Consider the following 22,065-nt stretch of genomic DNA (forward strand, 5'->3'; position numbering starts at 1 on the left):
GTGCAGGCCAAAGTCTTTTCAGTGGTTATGGATCTTATCCAAGAAGCTCTGCAGTATTCCAAGTCTTATGTAACCACTATGTCATCATTTACAAAAAAAAAAAAAAGAACTTCTGAAAGACTTACCATCTATAGAGAATCCTTTACAACTTGACGTTTGTGCTGGATCTCCTTCTTTTGGCGAACATATGTTTCCCTAATTTATGCTGCACCCAATGTTTATAATCAGAAAACTAGAACAAGGCTGTCTCTCTCTCTCTCTCTCTAAGTATATATATATATATATATATATATATACACACACACATATATATATACATATATATATATGCACACACACACACACACATATATATATACACACATATATACACCAAGGAATTTTGAATAATTTTGATGTATGCATGGGCAGCATCTTGTTGGAGGAAAGCCTTTAACGTGAAATCTTGTTCTGAATCAAATGCTTTTTTATTTGTAGTATAACAAACAATAAGCAAAATAGGAATGTATATTGTTTGCATGTTTTGGTCATATGTATGAATGTAGAGAGATGGCTTATTGTAAACTATGAATTGTGAAAGCCTGACTATTCCCTTCTATTAATCTCTTCAAGGATGCATGTGATAAACATATAGATTATTCTAGTGTTGATTATGTGTCATTGATAAAGTATCTAGGTTTGTAGTTGTTGAAGTTCTCTTGGTCACTTTTTTTGTGACCAATAATGTTTGGGATTTTTTCCCATTACTTTGATATCAACTCCTTCAAAACCCCTGTGAGTTGATTCCCCAACTTCTCCATAATTGTTTTGTCTCCAGCACTGATCAGCTGTTAGGTATGCTTGGTCTAATACACATTTTTAATGTCTTGTTCTTTTTATTACTATTTCTAGAATAGCAATAAGCATATTTAGGATTCTCATGTTAAAAATCAAGTTGGGTAGCTCCATTTTTCTTGATATTGAAGCCCTGTAAAAATCTGGAGATCTTCTCCATCTACCCCTCAGTTTGTTGTTGGTAAATCCATCTTTCTCATTTTATCCCCAGTGTTTTCTTTTTTCCTCTCCCATTTCTTTTCACTCATTAAACAAATAATAATGATGATGATTTGGGGTCATGAGGCCAGCAAGATGGAGGACTATATGTTTTATTTAACCTACCCAAGATAAGAACTCTGCACAAGAGGTAAAATAATTTCACCTTTTTCCACAAGCCAAGACACCAAAGACAAATGAGATAACAACCCGATAAATCAATAGCAGAGAATGATAATCTGTAATCCATAACTTGCTCACTTAAAACTGTTTTCTCCACCAGCCCCCATACTCTGGCAGGGCAACACAATTGGACTGATGGGCTTCTAGGATCCACTCAGCAATTTTCTTGCTGCTGCTTTAGTCTTCACCAGCATACTTTGTTCTGTCCCCACTCCATTATTCTATGACAGAAAGCACTATTATCTGCCATTTCCCCCGCATATAAAGTAATCTTCCTGGGGAAGCAACATGCTATACTGTAGCAGGACTCAGGCAAAAACAGAAGGTTTTAAACAGACTGATGTAAAGAAGCGTGCCAGGGTATATAAGGAGAGCTATATTATGCCTGAGAAAAAGGACATTGGCATCCAAATATAGAGGCAGTTCTTTTCTCTGTAAAGGTAATTGGGTAGGAACTAATGCTTTTGAAAAGTGAATTCCCCACAGTGGGAGAGGCTGAGATAGCTTTGAAGTCCAGCCCTTGGAGAATCTATCATCAAAAGGGAAGAAGTCAGAAAATGAGTCATGAGAATATATGGAAAAAAAAAGATATCAATAGGAAGGTATTCATACATAATGGAAGGTGGCCATCAGAACATCATCACTTGACCCAACATCTATGTATATATGTTGCAAAACAAAGGAAATTGAACCATCATCTGATAAAACAAGTGACCCTGTGGATTCTTAAGAGAGCAGTAAATCACAGCAGCATGTTTCCAAATGGTTCAAAAGACTTGAGTATCATAAAAGCAGGATTTATGGCTTATACAGCAGAGATAATTAGCAGAGTAGAAAAACTTGAATCCAAAGTAGTGAGTCTCCCCCCCCCCACCAAAAAAAAATGAAAAAGCAAAAGAGAATATAATTGATTAGAAATATAAGTATACAGAAGTGAAGGATAATAAGGAAACAGAATTCAAAACCAATAATGTTAAAATAAATCATGATCTCTATAGAAGCAAAATATGCTAATATTGAACATAGGCTGCATAGAAACAACATAAGGATCATTGGTCTCTTAGAAGCATATGACGGTTCAGAAAATCTAAATATAATAATAATAATAATGACTAATGTTTATATAGCACTTATAAGTTAGGCACTGTGCTGAGTGCTTTACAATTGTTATTTAATGCAAGAAATAATATAAGAAAACTACTGTGAGAACTTGTTAATACAGAAAACAAAGGGTCAATTGAAAGAATCCACACACTGTCTACAGGAAAAAAAAAACTGTGCTGCAAATTCCAAGAAAAATTGTGATTAAATTTAGCAATTCCAATGAGAAAGGATAAATCTTGCAAGCAATGAGGAGACTTTGAAATATAAAGAAAAGAAAATCTGAATAATTTAAATAAATAGTATTTGAATGATAATTTAAGTATATTCTATAGCCACAAGAAATAACAGAAGGGAATGGAATACTTTTCCAAAAAACAAAGAAGCTCAAGAAACAAACAAAGGTGACATACTCTATTACCCTGAGTCTAAAACAATAATGAAAAAGATGGATTTTCAACCAAACAGATATATTTGCAATATTCCTAAAACATGCAAACCTTAACAAGATGATTTGATTTGCAAAAATGCCAAGTAACAGAAACAAACAAGAAATACAAATATGATTATCAAAGAATTCGTAAATAAAGAAATGAGAAACTCCTGGTCTTAATGAATTCCTTGGAATGAATTATTTTTTTATTTAAAAATAGATCAATAATTTGCTCAAATCAAAGATTGATTTAAAGAACAGTTAATATCAAAGATTTAAAGTACTGTTAATACCAATCCTATGCAAATTATTCTCAAAAATTTAGACAGAAAACAATTTAACAGACTTCTTTTATGAGAGAAATACAGTCCTAATGCCTATTTCAGGAAAATACAGAGGAAAAAAGGTGGTCTATAGATTAATAACATTAATATTGATAAAAATTTTAAAACACTCTTGTCAAGGAGACTACAGTAATTCTTCCAGTAAATCATTCATTAAAGCCAACTTGGACTTATACTAGTGATGCAAGGATGGTTCAAAATTAGGAAAACAATTAGTACAATTGATAATCACGTTAAGGACAGAAACATTCATGTTCTATGATTATTTCAATAGATGCAGAAAAAGCCTTTCACAAATACCAGACTCATTTATGCTAAAAAACCAACCAAACAAAAAAAAAACACCTCTTTTTTAGTATCATGAAAGTATCGATCTAGGGGCAGCTAGGTGGCACAGTGAAGAGAGCACCGGCCCTGAAGTCAGGAGGACCTGAGTTCAAATAAGGCCTCAGACCAAACACTTGACACACTTAATAGCTGTGTGACCCTGGGCAAGTCACTTAACCCCAATTGCCTAAAACAACAAAAAACAAACAAACAAAAAACCAAAAACAAAACAAAAAAAAGTATCGATCTGAAACTAGAAGAAAGCATCATCTGCAATAAGGATACACTAGCAGCTTTCCTTGTAAATACAAGATTAAAGCACAGCTCTCCACTTTCTCTGCTATTTAATATTGTTCTAGAAATGAATTCAATAATAACAGCAGAAAGAAATTCAAGGCACAAAGACAGGTAAAGAGGAGATAAAGTTATTCTTTTTTGCTGATTATATGATGATTTGCATAGAAAATTGTAGGAAATCTGTAAAGATACTAATTGAGACAAAAAAAAAACTTTTGGCAAAGTGGCAAGCTACAAAATATACCCACAAAAATCAGTAACACTTCTGTGTAATGGTAACAAAATTCGTTAGGCAATAATTGAAAGGGAAACTGTTAAAAAAAAAACTACAAAATGCATAAAATAAAGCACATAAAAAAGCACACAAATTTCTTGTATGAAGTCAATTGCAAAGTACCTCTTAATGAAGTAAAGAGGAACACAAGTACCTGGAGGAATGCTTACTGCTTATGGCTGGCCTGATGCAATATAATAAAAATGAGAGCTAAGTTAATTTACAGGCTTAATTCTATACCATACAGACTATCAAAGGGATACCATACAGCAGTTGTATTTAACTCAAATAGAAATAGTGGGGATTGGAAAAACTAAACCATACATAAGTATTCCTGCATATTCACTTAGAAAACCATGTATTAATGTTATATGTGTTCTACTGTATTTTTATCTATTTTGTTAAATATTTCCCAATTACATTTTAATTTGGTTCTTACCACACTTGTGAGTGTTGCTTCATGTTTGACACCTGTGCTTTACAGAACTAAATAAAATAATAACAAAATATATTTGGAGAAACAAAAAATGGAGAATATCAAGGAAAATAATGAGAAAAAGTTGGAATTATAGTAGAACAGCATTTCCATATCTCAAAATCATATTGTAAAGCAGAAACCATCAAAATCTTTTGGTATTAGTTTAAAAATAGAGAAGTAAATTAATGTAAATGACTAGACAAAAGAACCAGAAGCAGTGAAATTCAGTGATTTAGTGTTCTACAGACCTCAAAACATAAATTACTTTTGAAAAAAAAAAAACCTTCCTATTTCATAAAAGCTTGTGGGAACATCCAGAGAAAGAACTGTGGAGTCTGAGTGAAGATCAAAGCATATTACTTTCTCTCTCTTTTTTTTCTTTCTTGTGTTTTTTCCCTTTTGTTCTGATTCTTCTTTCAGAACATGACTAATATGGAAATATGTTTAATATGACTATACATGTATACCCTATATCATATTGCTTGCTGTCTTGGGGAGGGGTGGAAGAGGAAGGGAGGGAGAAAAAAAACTGGAACTCAAAATCTTATAAAAGTGAATGTTGAAAACTATCTTTACATGTAATTGGAAAAAATAAAATACTATTAAGTAGGGGAACAAAGCTTATGGGGAGAACTGCAGAGCAGTCTGGAAGAACTTAGACTTCATCCTATGCCATATTATAAAATAAATGGTTACATAAACTTAATATCCTATCATACCATAAGAAAATCACAAAACTCCCATAAAAATTAGAACAGGCAAATCTTATACTTTTCCCAGCCATGGGTATGAAATATATTATTATTCATCAAGGGTAGAGACAGTTGTGGAAGATGAAGTAGATAACTGTCATTACATGAAATTGCAAAGCTTCTGCTTTCAAACAAACAATAAATGCATCTGTAATATGAAGGTAAGCTATGGAATGGAAACAAATATTTGTATAACATTTCTCAGATAATGATTTTAGGGCTTTAATATATAAGAGCTATAGACAAATAACATACATATATTCTTATATATGTGTATATGTCTAGAAAAATAAATAGCTCTAGATATATAATCAAAATACTATTCCTTTTGAAGAAAGCACCACCTTCCTCTTTACCAGATAAGTCAAACTACCAGTTAATTAGGTAATAAACATTAATTAAGCACTTACTATGTGCCAGGAACCACCACCAGTTCCACCCTGATGGAGATAGCCCAGGATGCTGAATCCAAGAACCTTGAAGAGTAGCAATGTCCCTCAGAACAGAAAAGGAAGGAAAAAAAAATCTCCTTTAAGTGCCTACTATATACCAGGCACTGTGCTAAATGCATTACAGGTATCTCATTTGATCATCACAACTCTGGGAGGTAGGTGCTTTTACTCCCACATTTTACAAATGAGGAAACTGCAGTCGACAGTGTTATTGTGACTTACTCAAAGTCACATAGCTAGTAAATGTCCTAGGTCAGATTTGAACTCAGGTTTTCCATGGGACCCGAGGCCCAGTACTCAAATCCACACTGTCACTAGCTATATAACAATAGTAGCCAGCATTTATCTAGTACTTCAAGGTTTGCAGAGTGCTTTACAAATATTGTCTCAACTTATCTTCACAACAACCTGAGAGGTAAGTATTATTACCCCCATTTTACAGATAAAGAAACTGAGACGAGACTGAGAATGGTTAAGTAACTTGCCCAGGATCACACCACTAGTAAGCATCTGAGGCTGGATTTGAACTTATATCTTCCTGACTCTAGGTCCAGTACTTTATCGACTGTGCCACCTAGCTTCCAGGGTTTGGTTGCTGAAATCCTCCAGACAGCAAACCGAAGGTGGTGATCTTGAGCATTTTACAATGATTATCTCATTTGGTCCTCAAAACAAACTAGGGAAGTCAGTGTTATTATCCCCATTTTAAAGATGAGGAAACTGAGTTTAAACTGAGGCAAATAGAGTTTAAGTGACTTGCCCAGTGTCACACAGCTTATAAGTGTCAGGCTGGATTTGAACTCAGGTTTTCCTGATCCTGGGCCCAACCCTGTATTCACTATGCCACCTAACTGCCTATAAAGTAAATCCTGTGAAGGAGGAGCCATCCCCATCAACTACCAACAAACTGCCACTCACAGGGCAGGCAAGTCAGCCTAACTGAGGCAGCAAGGCATTCTGAGAGAAAGAAAGGAATGCAGCATGTGCCAAACAGATCAAACCACAACTATTACCTTGGCTACCATCTCCCCTCAGAATCCTGATGGAAGACAGCCCAGGACCCAGAACCCAAGAGCCTTGGGAGTAGCAATGCTTCCAGCTTAGTGCCCTCTGCCGTCATTCTTGGCAATAAACCTTGTGGGAGGTGAAGCCTGGCAATTGTTAAGTGTGATACAGCCACATCTATCGAACACCCAGAAAAGAAAGTTCATCAGAATCCTTGGAACTATCAAATATTTTAACATCAGAAGCTGAAACGATTTTCATCAATGTAAATGACATTAAAAAAAGAAATAAAACCATCTACTTTGCCCCTGTGTCTTAAGACCCTGGGACTTTCTCTCTGACTTGGAGCTGGAACCTTGTGTATATTTTGTCTCTTCTTTTAGAATGTGGGCTCCTTATGAGAAGGGACAGTATTACTTTTCTATTTGTACTCCAGTGCTTAGCACATAGTAAGTGCTTAATAAATATTTTATTCATTCATCCCTTTTCCAATACATAAGTGGTCAAAGGATATTAACAGTTCTCCAGAGAATTTCAAACTTATCAACCATATGAAACAATGATTCAAATCACTAATAATAAGAAAAAAATACAAATTAAAACTATCCTAAGATTTCATATCACACTCAGCAAATTGCCATATGTGACAAAAGATGGTAATAGTTTATGTTGGAGGGGTTATAGGAAGAGAGGCACATTAGTGTATTGTTTGTGTAATTATGAATCAGTACAACCATTTTGAAAAGCAATATGGAAATGTATGTCATACAAATTAATGTGTGCATACCCATTGACCCAGAGATGCAACTACTTGGCACCACTTCTAGTCATATATCCCAAGGATGTCCTTAATAAGTAGTCCCCACATTCAACAACAACATGTTGAATAATACACATGTGTGTATATATAGATATATGTAAAATCACTTTTTGTAGTACATATCTGGAAACAAAAGAGAATTTTAATTGAGGAATATAAATTAATTTTGGTACATGATGTAATGGAATATTACTGTGCTGTAAGAAACAATGAATATGATAAATACAAAGAATCATGGAAAAATTTATATAAACTGATATAGAGTTTATAGTAAACAGAGCCAAAAACCCAATATACGTAATGATTCCAACAATGTAAATGGAAGTAATAACTTCAAAAAAATAAAAAAATGAATTGTGCAAAATTACAAAGAATAAGAATGGCACCAAGAAGATAAATGAAAGACATATCTCTTGATTCCTTTGCCAAGGTGGACAGTCTACTTGTATGAACACTGAATATGTTTTCAGCCTTTTTTTGAAGTATGGATCAGTTCAATTTATTTTGTTTTTTCTCTTCACTTTTTTTTTATAGCTCTTAGATGGGGAGAAGGAAATGGTACTGGGAGAAATTTTTGCAGTGGAAAAATAAAAGATTCAAATGAATATATATGTGTTTATATGTGTATACACATATATACATATGCATATATGTATGTACGTACACATACACACATACATATAACAGAACAAAGCCACATTCAGATTGAGTTTTCTTTCCCAAGGAAACTGTAGAATTGTACATGGGAATTTGTCTTTTCTGTCTCTATTAGAATGTAATACTTCATCTTTTAAGCCCTACAAATACTCAAATGCATTTAATTTTATAGGTTTCTCTTATTTCTTGGCTTTGCAATTTGATCAAATGCAGTAATATTTGTAAAATTCTTGGCACAGTGCCTATGCTTAATAAATAATTGCCATTCCCTCCTTCCTCCATACCCATTTGTATTTCAAAGATTATACTCAATTCTGCACTCTATGTTAGGAATGCTTGAAAGATCTCTTTCTTCTATTAAATATCCATTTTCCCCCTAATGAGATTATACTCAGTTTTGCAAGATTAATTATTCTTGTTTTTAAGTGTTTTTTCTTTTTCAATATTTCCTCTATTTTATGGGATTTCTATTACAACCCACATATAATCATTTGCAAAGTCCTGTCATCTCTACCTTCCTAACATCTTTTGTATATGCTACCCTTTCTCCTCTAATATTGTCACCATCCTGGCTCATTAACTTCCATGCTTGGACTTGGAATAACCTGCCTGGTAGGTCTCCCTACTTCAAGTCTCTCCCTCTTTAGCTGTAAAATTGATCTCCCTAAAGTACAGGTCTGACCATGCTTACTTCTATTTAATGAACTCCAGGGACTCTCTTACTTTCACCTCTCTGTTTGACTTTTAAAGTCCTTTATAACCTGGACCCTTCCTACCTTTCTAGTCTTCTTAAACTGTATACCCCTTCCCATATTCTACAATCCAATGACACTGGCCTCCTTGTTCTTCCTAGCACAAGACACACCAACTTTGGGTATTTTCACTGGCTGTCTCCCATTCCTGGAACTCTCTTCCTTCTCATCCCTGCCTCCTGGCTTCCTTTGCCTCTGTCATTCTCAACTAAGTCTTTCCTTCTATAAGAAGCCTTTCTGGTCTTTCTAAATCTTAGTGCTTTCCCTCTCAGATTTTCTCTAGTGAATCCTCTGCACATCTTGTTTGTACATAGTTGTTTGCTTGTTATCTCCCTTATTAGACTGTGAGCTCCTTGAGAATAGGGACTGATTTTTGCCTATATATCCCCAGTGCATAGCACAGTGCCCGACACATAGTAGGCACTAGATACTTGTTGACTTCTTCACTATTTTCAGTATAGACTTGCATGATTCTGACTGTGATTCTTTGTACTTGAACTCTGCCTGATTACACTATTTTTTTTTTCTTTACCTGGAAACTTAGGATTTTGGCTATGCTATTCTTGGATATTTTTAGTTGCTGATACTTAGACAACACACATTTTACCAAATTTTGCAACAGACATTATTACTAAACTGCATCCAAGTTGTTCTTCTTTCTTTGGCAGAGTCCTAAATACCCATCATCAACTCCATGCCATAAGGAGCTAAATGAGATTTTAGAGGGTATATTCAGACACACAAATAATAATAGCTTATACTCAGGATTACAAACTACTTTAATCACAACTCTATGAGTTGTGTTTGTATAGCTGTATTATATATTTTGTTTACATATTATCTATGTATATTTTATGAGAATTATTAATAGCTAGTATGCCTTTAGTCCTTTAAGGTAAATATTTTAGATAATTATTTGGAATATTATATATATGTATGTTTACATATATTCTATACATTATGGATAAAAATAAGGACTGGACATGTGATTTCTTTGATGTAAGGGACTCTCTGTTGAGGAAACTCTGTCTGCAAGTAAGAGTCAACACCTTCTCTTCAGTTTATAGTTTTAGAGAGTTTCTGAGGGCAGTAAGAGTTTAACTGACTTGCTTGGCATATCAGAGCCAATGTGTATCAGATATGGAACTCAAACTCAGATCTTATTGGCTCTTAGGCCAGCTCTATATCTGCTATACCGTGCTGCCTCTTACATGCATAAAATCCATTATGATATTTCAGATACATTATAAATACACATGTATACATCACATATGCACACACATAAACAACTCATTAATTTGTAAAGTGATGCTTATCTATTAGGTTCTACATGTTAGCATTGGTGTATTTTTTTTTGTTTGTTTGTTTTACTTCCTTTTTTTGTTTGTTGACTTCCTGATGTCATGGTACTCTTTGAGAACAACAGACAAACAGCAACAAGATTATATTTGTTGTTGTTGTTTCCCCAATTTCTCTACTACAAAAGAAAATTTTACAATGTAATTTATGGATATGGTTCACAAATACAGAAGGTAATTGATGGGCTTTTTGTCTCTTTCAGTCGAACTGTGGAACAGGGTCTTCGAGGGACACGACCTTCTAGTGGACATTATAATACTATCAGCCGAATGGACAGACATCGTGTCCTTGATGACCATTATTCTCCAGAGAGAGAAAGGTAAATATAATAAAATAACATTAAATACAATGTAAAAATACTTTGTTCAACTAGTTACTTCATATTGAAAAATGTTTTAAACCTAAACTTATAATTTTTCATATTCAAAACAAAATTTCTTATATACAAGGTGACCGAAAAGTCTTAATACAGTTTTAAGCCTCAAAAACTGTAAAATTATAAATGCCACAAACAAAATATAATTTGAAAGTTTACTTAAATTTTTTAAATAATTTTTTAAAAATTTTCATTTCAACAAGACAGGCCACCCTTCCCTTATGCACTCCTTATGCAACTGTTTCTGGCTGACAGTTTTTTTGATCAGAGAGGAGGTCCTTTTGCTTGACTACTTTGGTCCACCTCATCTGTCTCTATTAGAATTTTTCTTGTGGGGTAATGTCAAAACTCTCAATAACACATAAAAATATCATTCTTTGGATAATTTAGACCTTCAGTCGCTGAGGCCATCAGCTGGTAAAAGTTATAGAAAGTCTGAAAATTGACTGGGCTGATGTGGTTATATTGAATTTAATAAGAAATATGTCGATATATTTTTTAAAATTTAATTAACCTTTCAAATTTTGATGTTTATAAGTTTCTAGCTTTTGTACTTCAAAAATTATTAAAACTTAAAACTGTACTATGACTTTTGAGATACCCTATGCATATACTTATATATGTATGTATCTATCATATATGTATATATATATGTATGTGTACACATACATATCTTCCAACCTCATCATGCCTCATTAATTAAATCCAATAAAATATTATTAGGAAAGCAGAAAAATCATCATTTACTCACAGTATTGGTCTTTAATTAAAAGATAGTGAATTTGCTTATGAGATCCTTCTTGTTAATTTAAACAAAAATGAGATATACTTCCACATTCTTAATTTAGAGGATACTTTTTTATGTAAGTATAATTTTAATAGAATTATGTGAAAAAATAACTGGGACTTTTTCTGGTCAAGGTTTTAGAAATATTCTAATATACTAGTAAGGTGGCATGAAACATTTTGCTTAATGGCATATTACATACAATAGAAATATCGTATCAATTTGTTAACATTTAGCTATAGTAAACGTTTAATTATTGTCAGGATTTATATTAAGTCTCATTATTGGCTTTATCACGCAAAATTAGCCATAATTTGGGGTATAGTAGTTGTCACAAGAATCACAAGAATATGAAAACTACTACACTCTAATTCTCATCTTCCTTGTGATTTCTTAAATTTGAGCAAATTTGTTAACATCTCGTAAGACTCTAATTTTTCACATAGAGAAAGGATATTATAATATTTTATTTCAAAGTGCTTGCAGCCAAATAGTTTTGCTAATCTGTGAAGGCATCTCATTCTTTCTCTGCCCCTTTGCTCACACAATTCTTTACACATACAATCCCTCACCCCATCTGTTATTGTTGAAATCCTGCCCATTCTTCAAGATCCAGTGCAAATGCCATGTCTTCCACAAAGCTTTTCGTGATTCTTCTCATCTTTCACTTATTTGAATTCTCAAAGCTCTCTGTACTTTTCATATACATTTATTACATTCACTTTGATATTATTTGTATGTCTTATCCTCTTACCCTACTGTAAGCTTCTGAAAAAGAGATATTTTATATCTATGTTGTATTTTTATCTGTCTCAGTACTTAGAAGAGTATTTTGCAATTAGTAAGCATATAATAAATATTTGTAGAGTAAATGAGTGAATAAATGAACATGTGTTTGTTGTATGAGAGAGGCAAGAGGGATGTAATGGATAGAGCATGACTTTCAGAGACAGAAAGACAGTTTCAAGTCCTGCATCAGACACTTAATAGCTGTGTGACTATTCACAGATCTTTTGACCTCTTTGTATTCCATTCACATCTACCTGAGACTATAAGTTGTAGAACAGTTACCGAATTGCTTTGATGGGAATTTCCTCACAGGAATTCCCTATACCAAAGAAAGGAGCAGCTGGGTGGTGCAGTGGACAGAGCATTGGCTCTGGAGTCAGGAAGACCTGAATTCAAATCTGACCCCAGACACTTAATAACTGTGTAACCCTGGGCAAGTCACTTAACCCTATTTGCCTCAGTTCCTGATCTGTAAAATGAGATGGAGAAGGAAATGGCAAACCACTCCTGTACCTTTGCCAAGAAAACCCCAAATGGGGAAGCGCAGAGTTGGACACGACTGAAATGACTGAACAACAACATTACAATGAAATCAAAGCCCAAGTCTAGAACTCTCCTCCTTTTCACCTCCTACTCTCCCACCACCTGTGTTGTTTAGTGAATGAATGAAAATGTGGTTGAAGAATTAAAAGATGGGTATAAATGTTATGTAAGTGGGTGTGTTTTCCTATAGACAAGTAACCAAAATTAAAAACACTTAGATATTGATAAAATTAGCTCCTGGAATTCAATAACACTTTAAGAGTTATTTATAATACCTTAATCCAACATATTGTTGTTTGTAAGATACCTTTCCCACAGTTATTCTGTGAGGTAGATATTACAAGTATTTATATTTCCATTTGATAGACAAGGAAGCCAAGGCTTGGATAGGCAGTGTGGTAAAATGGATAGGGTGTTGGATATAGAGTTAGGAAGACATAGCTTCAAATCTTTTCCTTTTGCTATGTGACCACATCCAGGCCACTTAATCTCTTTGTGCCTTAGTTTCCTTATTGGTAAGATGAAAAGATTGCATATAATGGCCTCCAAGGTCCCTTCCAGATATAAATGTCTGATTCACTGAGTTCTTCTCTTCAATTAAGTCACATGGGTAGCGTAATAATAGTTAGCATTTACACAGTTCTCTGAGGTTTGGAAAATACAATACATATATGTATATATATATACATATACATATGTCTATATGTATAGATATAAAATTTCTTTCTCATTTCATCCTCACAACAACTCTATGAGGTATGGTCTATTATAATTACTATCATATAGATGAGGAAACCAAGGCTGGGCATTTACAACTTGCTAAGAGTCACATATATTAAGTGTTGAATGCAGGATTTGAACTTTGGTCTTACGGAATCCAAGCTCAATAGCCAGTGTGGCACTTTCATGACTACAGGCAGTTTGATATTGTATAAAGAACACTGGACTTTGAGTCAGATGACCTGAGTTCTAATTCTAGCATTATACATATATCCCTAGACAAGTCACTTAACCTCTTTGAGCCTCAGTTTTTACATTAATAAAATGAGTATATATTTGTAGTACCTACACCACAGGAATCCTGTATCAAGTAGGCTGAAATATATAAAGTGTTTTGCAAATCTTCAAAGTCCTTTATTGATAAAACTGTTATTATTGCAAACTCTCATGTAAGGAGCATTGTTATAGGCATCATAGCACTGTAAAAGAAGCTTAAATAGTATATAGCACTTGATCTTACAGTGTAGAAACAAAAGTATACTATTAGAGCAAAAACATCATTATAGATGTTTTTAGGTAAATCACCACCAAGACATTTTGCTTTTATTTTCTTTGTGATATGATTATCATCATAACTAACATTTATGTAGTGCTTCAAAATTTTCAAAGTGTTACAGTTATAGTGTAAGGTAGGTATAACAGCTATTATGACACCCATTTTATAGATGATAAACCAAAAATCAAATAGTTTAGTGACTTACCTATGATTACACAGTGTCTTAAATATCAGGTTAGTTTGGAACTAGGGATTTTCTAACTTTAAATCTAATATTCTGTCCATTATACTACATTGCTTAATCATCTGACTAGATGATTAAGCCCCATGCTGTAGCAGTTTGATATCACTTTACATTTTTTACCTCTTTAGGATGTGCAACCCAACAGGTGAGTTTCCCTTCATTACCTCTTATGGACCAGGAAAACTGATTTCTAAAATACACAGATTCATTTCAGGTTACCCTTTTTATCATCATAAGCAGCACTATCTCTTTTATGGGCTAGGGAACAATACAGAATTTTAGAAATGCTGGTCAGATTTGAAGCAATATGAAGGAATATGATAAATATTGACATCTAAATATGAAGAGAAAATATATTCAAAAGTTAATATATGATTTTTGGGTTTTGTTTGTCATAGCTCTATTCCATCTCTTTTATTAACATGGAGCAAGGCAATTAGGTGTTGCAACAGATAGAGCACTGGACTTGGAATCAATATGACCTGAGATTGAATCCTAATCACAGAGGCACTTACTTGCTATGTGACTCTGGACATGTCACTTAACTTGACTAAGCCTCAATTTTCACTTTTATTTGTGAGGTTCAAATGAGAAACTTATCCCAAGCACTTTTCATACCTTAAAGCACATATAAATGTGAATTACTATTAATTATGGATAACCAAGGACTGGTTTTGCAATCTGCTCTAGCCCGTACAGAAAAATGATTAGCAATATGGTTTCATATTTTCTTACAATCAATCGCTTTTCTCATTTGAAGATGCTTCAGAGTTCAACTCATTTAACTCTTATTAGGAGTGTGAATCTCCAAGAAAGTGGTTATCTAAGTTCCACTCAAAAATTACAGTAATGGGAAATTCGTTACCTCCTTAGGAAGCTCTTTTGGGAATCAAAAGTGGAAACACTTTTGGAAAGATTTAGTTTTTAAAAATAATTTTCCTTTGTGGAATTCCTGTAATTCTAACTTTAGAAGGTAGAAAGAATAAATCTAATCAGTTTTCATCCCCTCAGATATTTGAAGGCATGATCATCTCTCCTCCTGCCCCCAAGTCTTCTCCAGGTTTTCAAATCTTCTCATCACTCTGGTCACACTTTTCTATATATATTCTACATTGCCATTGTTCTCCCTATAATCCACGGGTAAACACAATACTCCAGATATTGTCTAACCAAAGCAGAACACTCTTTGTGGCTTACATTATATTTTTGTTCATTTAACTTAAGACCATGTTAACTTTATGGTCTCCCTACCACACTATTGATTCATATCATAACACATAAATTTTTTATGTGTTTTTCAAGGTTAGAATTATTGTGAGAAACTATAATTCTCTACAATTATCCTGGGATGTTTTTGGTAACATTTTCTGAATACTTAGTAAACCAATTAGTCAACAAAATATTTATTTAGGCAATACTCTGTACCAGTCTCATATTAAGATCTGTACCATGATCCCTGCCCTTACAAGGCTTATAGTATAGTTAAAAGAATAAGAATATTCATGAAATAAGTGCTAAATGATTTTTTTTACTATATAAAATTGAGGGACAAATCTTTTTCCTAAGCATTTGAGACTCATTTGTTAAAGCAACAAGACACTAACTAAAGTCTTGGATCATTCAGGACAAAGGATATTGCTGTGTAGGCTGTAAATAGTAAATGGATTCTCAAAAATAAATAAGGCAGCCTTTACCTTCAAGAAATGACCCATACTACATCTTTCAGGACCCTCTGAGTAGCTCAAAGACTCACAGACCACACTCCTTTCAATGGTGTATATAGAATGGGCCTCAGAAATGTGAAATTCGCTTATTAGCCTCAAATACACACACACACACACACACACACATACACACACACACACACACACACACACACGCACACTGATTGGCTATGCACACCTTTTCTCTTTTCCTCTTCTCTTCTCTTTTCTTTTCTTCCTTGGCCTTGCCTTGCCTTGCTTTCCCTTCCTTTCCCTTCCCTTCTTTCCTCTCTGAATTTCTCTCTCTCTGGCTTTTTCTTTGTCTCTCTCTCTCTGTGTTTCTATCTCTCTCTTTCTCTGTGTGTGTGTCTATCTCTGTCTCCCTGTCTCTCTCTTTCATATTGGCACTATTGGCCCTGGTTACCTGAGCTACTTAGAAGCATTTGCTGTTTCCTCCAGCACGTCACACATACAGAGATTAATGTATACCTAAATGAGAAGAATACTCTTCTGAGAACAGAGGGAAACACTTAGACCCATACATAGGAGCAGTGCAAGCAGACCAATATCATTAAAAAAAAAAATGGCTGATCACCAAACAGTTGCGTTTTTGCTGAAAGCTTGTTCCAATCATCTTATACAGTCGTTAGTCAGTGAGAATCCTTCCTAGGTCCTGAGGTCAGTTTGTGTTAGAAGTGCTGGGTTTGGTAACTCTTCAGAGGCTATTGGGTGCTGTACACAGAAGATGAAGTTTTGCCATTTGACTTAAGGTGTTGTTGTATTTGATTATTTCTGAAAATGTTTGTAACTTCAGATCCTGGAAATCATGTTGTTTTGCCTTGAGTTAGAACTATAAAGAATGTTGTTTGCTGTCAATTTAAACATTTTGAGAACTGCATTGACCATTTTATTTTTATAGAGAAAAAAAACATCAGACCAATGGACTAAGGCAGTAGCTTATTAAATGGTTTTTGTATTTTAGAAAATGAGGCATGTAAAATCCATAGTTTATGAGCTTCTCCATCCAATAGAAAAGAAACAGGTGATTGAGCTAGAATACTTAGAAAATGTATAAATGAAAAAATAGGACTTGAGTTGGGTCTTGAAAGACATGTAGGATTTGGATTGGGTAAAAAAAGGAGGGAGGACTCCTGATAGTGGGGGAAATGGTTATAGCACAAATTTATATTATATTTTAAGATTTACAAAGAGCTTTTTTCACAACAAGCCTGTGAGGTAAGTAGTGCAATTATCACCCCCATTTGACAGATGAACAAACTGATGCCTTAATGTGACTGATAATTATCTAACTTCATCCAATACCAGAGGCCACTAGTTGGTACAATGGATAGTGTTGGATATGGAAGATCTGAGTTTGAATTCTACTAGCTGTGTGACTCTGGACAAAGCACTTAAAGTTTACCTTCTGTCTAATGGGGATAATAAATAGCACCTACCTCAAGGAAAATTGCCCTGATATTTTAGAACCAGAGGGCAAAATAGAAATTGAAAGAATCCACCAATCACCTACTGAAAGAGATCTCCAAAGGAAAACTCCTAGGAATATTGTAGCCAAATTTGAGAGTTCCTAGGTCAAGGAGAGAATATTGCAAGCAGCCAGAAAGAAGCAATTCAGTTATTGTGGAAACACAATCAGGATAACACAAGATTTAGCAGCTTCTACATTAAGGGACCGCAGGGCTTGGAATATAATATTCCGCAGGGCAAAGGAGATAGGATTTCAACCAAGAATCACCTATCCAGCAAAACTGAGCATAATCCTTCAGGGGAAAAATGGACATTCAGTGAAATAGAAGACTTTCAAACGTTCTTGATGAAAAGACCAGGGCTGAATAGAAAATTTGACTTTCAGATACAAGACTCAAGAGAAACATGAAGAGGTATACAGGAAAGAGAAATCATAAGAGACTTATTAAGGTTGAAGTGTTTACATTCTGTATGGAAAGATAGTATTTGTAACTCATGAGTCATTTGTCAGTATTAGAGTAGTTGGAGGGAAAAATTATATGTAAGTATACATACATATAGATCTATAGATAGATAAATAGAGGGCATGAGTTGAAGATGAAGGGGTGATATCTGGAGAATAAAATTAAGGGGTGAGAGGATTATACAGGGAGAAGGAGAAAGGGAGAGGTAGAATGGGGTAAATTATCTCACATAAAACAAACAAAAAAGGCTTTTACAGTGGAGGGGAAGCAGGAGGTGAGAGGGAATGAGTGAATCTTATTCTCATTGGATTTGGCTTAAGGAGAGAGTAACATACACACTCAATTGGGTGTGGAAATCTATGTCACCTTACAGAAAATAGGGAGGGAAGGGGACAAGAGAGCAGGAGGATGATAGGGGGAAGGGCAGACTGGGGGAGGTGGTAATCAGAAACAAACACTTAAGGAGGGACAGGGTTAAAAGAGAGAGTAGAATAAATGGGGGACAGGATAGGATGAAGGGAAATATACTTAGTTTTTTACAACATGAGTACTATGGAAGTGTTTTGCATGACTGCACATGTATAACCTGTATCAGGTTGCTTGCCTTCTCAGTGAGGGTGGGTGGAAAGGGAGAAAGGGAGAGAATTTGGAACCCAAAATTTTAAAAACAAAAGTTAAAAAAATTATTTTCACATGCAACTGGGAAATGATATACAGGAAATGGGGTATAGAAATCTATCTTGCCCTACGGGAAAATTGAAGGGGAAGGGGGTAAGAGAAGGGAGGACAGATCAGGGGTATTCAGAATGCATGCCATCTTGGGGCAGGCAGGGTAGGGATGAGATGGGGAGAAAATTTGGAACTCAAAATCTTGTGGAAGTGAATGTTGAAAACTAAAAATAACTTAAAAAACACCTACCTCACAAGGTTGTTTATGATTAAATGATGATGAAATTAATTAATATAAATCACTTTTTAAACCTTAAAGTATTCTTTCCAATAGTAAGAGGAAAGCCACAAAGGTAAGACATTCTGTGTGTTGAAAAGGTCTTGCTGACCATCTGTTGCAGGTTTTCCATGAGTCTCAATTTCTTCTTTGTGCAGACTCGCAGACAGGCTACTGTTATTCATGTGCCCTAACCCCTTGTTCCATAGAGTTAATAATTTTTCTCTTATCTCTCACTCAGTCTGGACCTTGCATCACATTTTATAGCTCTGTAGTTCACACTCTGATCCTTTTCAAGCAGTAATTATTAGCTAAGTTTAATGCATATGTTTCCTCCACAATCCTATTATATAGTTTGGTGAAACATCAATGCAGATATTATAGTGTACTAAACTGTATTACAATATAGCATTATCTCAATAGTAATAATCAGTTATCTTAGATAAGAAAACCAAGGTTCATAGATGTCAAGTGACTTTTCCAAATTTATACAGCTAGTTAATGACATGGATCTTTTAAGGTCAAATCTAGGGATTTTCCATTACAACACTACACTGCCTCTTAAACATAAAAGAGAATAGCGATGTCTACCTCCAATAAACACTAAAATATGGGAGTTTTTTTAATCATTTACGTTTCATTTAAGTTTTGTCTTATCTTATTAACTCCAGTCATAAACTCCATATATAAACTCCAGTTTGTTGATTTCTTTTTGGTTTTGTTACAATCCTAACTTTCAAGTGTAAACCAAAAGTTGAAATCTTTGACCATATTTTGTCTTGGGAAAAAAAATATTTCTCTTGAGAGTATGGTATGACTCATTAGTTAATATTAATAGAAATTTAATTGATAATTTTAATCTGATCATCTTAGAGGATTTTAAAGTAGCTAATTACACATATATGTATCTCTATTAAATTAACTTATTTATAACTGTGATCACTCAATCAGTAAACACTTATTAAGCTCTTAATATATGCTAAGCACTGTGCTTAGGGATACAGTGCCAGGGATACAGAGATGAAGTGAAATTTTCCCTGTATTTAAGGAGCTTATATTCTAATGAAAATTATTCATTTTTCTTTGTACCAGATATGATTTCAACTGTTTAACACCATGTTGTAGCAAGCATTAGAATTGGACTGAGAAGTTTAAATACTGGTTGTGCTGTGTGACTTTGGGAAAGTTGTTTAAAGTTTCTTGGCCTCAGTTTCTTTTTTTCTTCTACAAAATGAAAGGGTTGGGATAGATAATATCAAGATCTCTTCTAGTTGTAAATCATATTGTCCTATGACAGATAGACAAACCTGTCCAAGAGCAGAGTACATATGCATTACATAGGGATGAATGTTTAATTAAAGAGTGACAACTCCAACCTTCACATATACCCACTCTGAATATTCAGTCACTATTTTCTTCATTTTCTGATGACTTTTCCACTACCCATTATGACCCCCAGTATTTCTTGGCAGCAAATAATCCCTTCTCTATAATAGTACCTATACACACAAATAAAACCTCTGGGTGATAAAACATATTTGACCAAATGATGCACTTTGTAAATTTCCTCTTTAGGTTTTCAGGAACACTTTTTAAAAAGCAAGTTAAGGCTTTCTGGGTATTTTTTAGGAAATCAAAAAAAGTTTACAACTTCAACAATTCTAGATAAAAGGCAGTAGTCTAGTATTAAAATCCTTAATGATTATCTCAGTTCTTTGAACAAAAGAGTTGGAAGTTTCTTTGCATTAAACTTATAGGTTTACTCAGACTGAGGTAGTTATTCTCTCTCCCTCTCTTATTTTGCTTAGAAGAGCTAGAAGGGAGGTTTAAGTTTAAATTCATATACTGGAAGGTCAGTTAATTGTAAGCATAATTATGCACTGTCCTTACAGGCAATGTGTAACTTAGAAAGACTGATGGTATGTATAGAAAACTAGATTGTCTCCTAGTAGATAAATTTATTTTCTAGTTCTGATGCCTTACCATATGACAGCAACTAAGTCAATTATCTCTTGGGATAACTGTGTTTATATAATTTTAAAAGGCTAGCATTTCCCCCATCATAACTGACAACAGTGTTATGGACATTAATTATTTAATAAGAAAATGTGTTTGAGTCACTCTTAAAAGATGAATTAGAGAAAGAACATCTCTTTTTATTATGAATTCAAGCTGCTTTTCTATGGAACTATTCTGCTTCTCACTTATTTCAGTGTGTATATATGTGTGTGTATACATATGTATATATATACATATATACACACCATTTTTAGTTAATATTTAAGTAGTACATTTTAAGTCTTTCTTTTCTGAGCAAGTTTTTGTATGTTCTTAACAATAAATACTTTATGTAGTGGTAGCTGGGGTTTTGTGCATATTTGTAAAGTGACTTTACTGTGAAAACAAGTTAACTGCAAGATCAACATTTTGGAAAATATTTACATTTCACGCATAATTTCTTTGACAAAAATCTCCCTTCATTTACAAGTTTTCAGGAATGTACTTTGTTTTATGAGTTCAAACTAACTTGGTTACTTATTTAGCTAATTATGTCTAATGAGAGGAATTTCATCTGTCCAAATTGGCAGCATGCTTCACTAGAAAGAATGATAGATTTCAAGTCAGAGGACCTGTTTTTGAATCCCAGTTCTGCTACTTATTTTAATTTCTTGCTACTTTTTACTTTTTTGACCTTTGGAAAGTCATTTAACCTCTCTGAATCTCAATTTCCTCATCTGTAAAACAAGAAAGTTCAAGATTATCTCTAAGGTTCCTTCCTGCACTAAATCTGTGATACTGTGAAAGTTTTGAAAACAGTATAGCATTCTGTTTTAGTTTAGACTTCAATTATTCTTGTCTGAACTGAAACTTACTAATGCACAATGCTTCATTCTGATAAAAAACCATCAGTAGTTCCCTGTTGTATACAAAATATATTCCAAACCATCTTGGCATTCTCATTATTTTTTTTCATGGAACCTAGTCTAAAGACAAATTAGACCATTCATATTGCCCAAGCATACTATGCAAAATCTTACCCTTTCCCAAGGTTTGACTGTTATGAGGTTTCCCTAGGACAATATATCCTTTGGAGAAGTACTATATCCTGGGAGAATATTGACTTTGTTAGTTATTGTTATTATTATTTTTATCCTTATAGCCAGATTTAATCCTTCCCTATTA

The 22,065-nt window shown here is 34.0% G+C and overlaps 1 protein-coding gene across 34 annotated transcripts in view; it reads left to right on the forward strand.

Annotated features, from left to right (window-relative positions):
• RIMS2 (regulating synaptic membrane exocytosis 2) overlaps positions 1 to 22,065 on the forward strand; it is an 850,283-nt gene that overhangs the window by 511,321 nt on the left and 316,897 nt on the right. For all 34 annotated transcript variants that reach the window (XM_027849901.1, XM_027849888.1, XM_027849890.1 and 31 more), the window contains one exon: positions 10,469 to 10,585. In XM_027849901.1, the coding sequence (XP_027705702.1) occupies positions 10,469 to 10,585 (117 nt within the window). The remainder of the gene's footprint in view (positions 1 to 10,468; positions 10,586 to 22,065) is intronic.

Source organism: Vombatus ursinus, unplaced genomic scaffold (assembly GCF_900497805.2).
Source record: "Vombatus ursinus unplaced genomic scaffold, bare-nosed wombat genome assembly UNPS02008961.1, whole genome shotgun sequence".
Lineage (NCBI taxonomy): Eukaryota > Metazoa > Chordata > Mammalia > Diprotodontia > Vombatidae > Vombatus > Vombatus ursinus.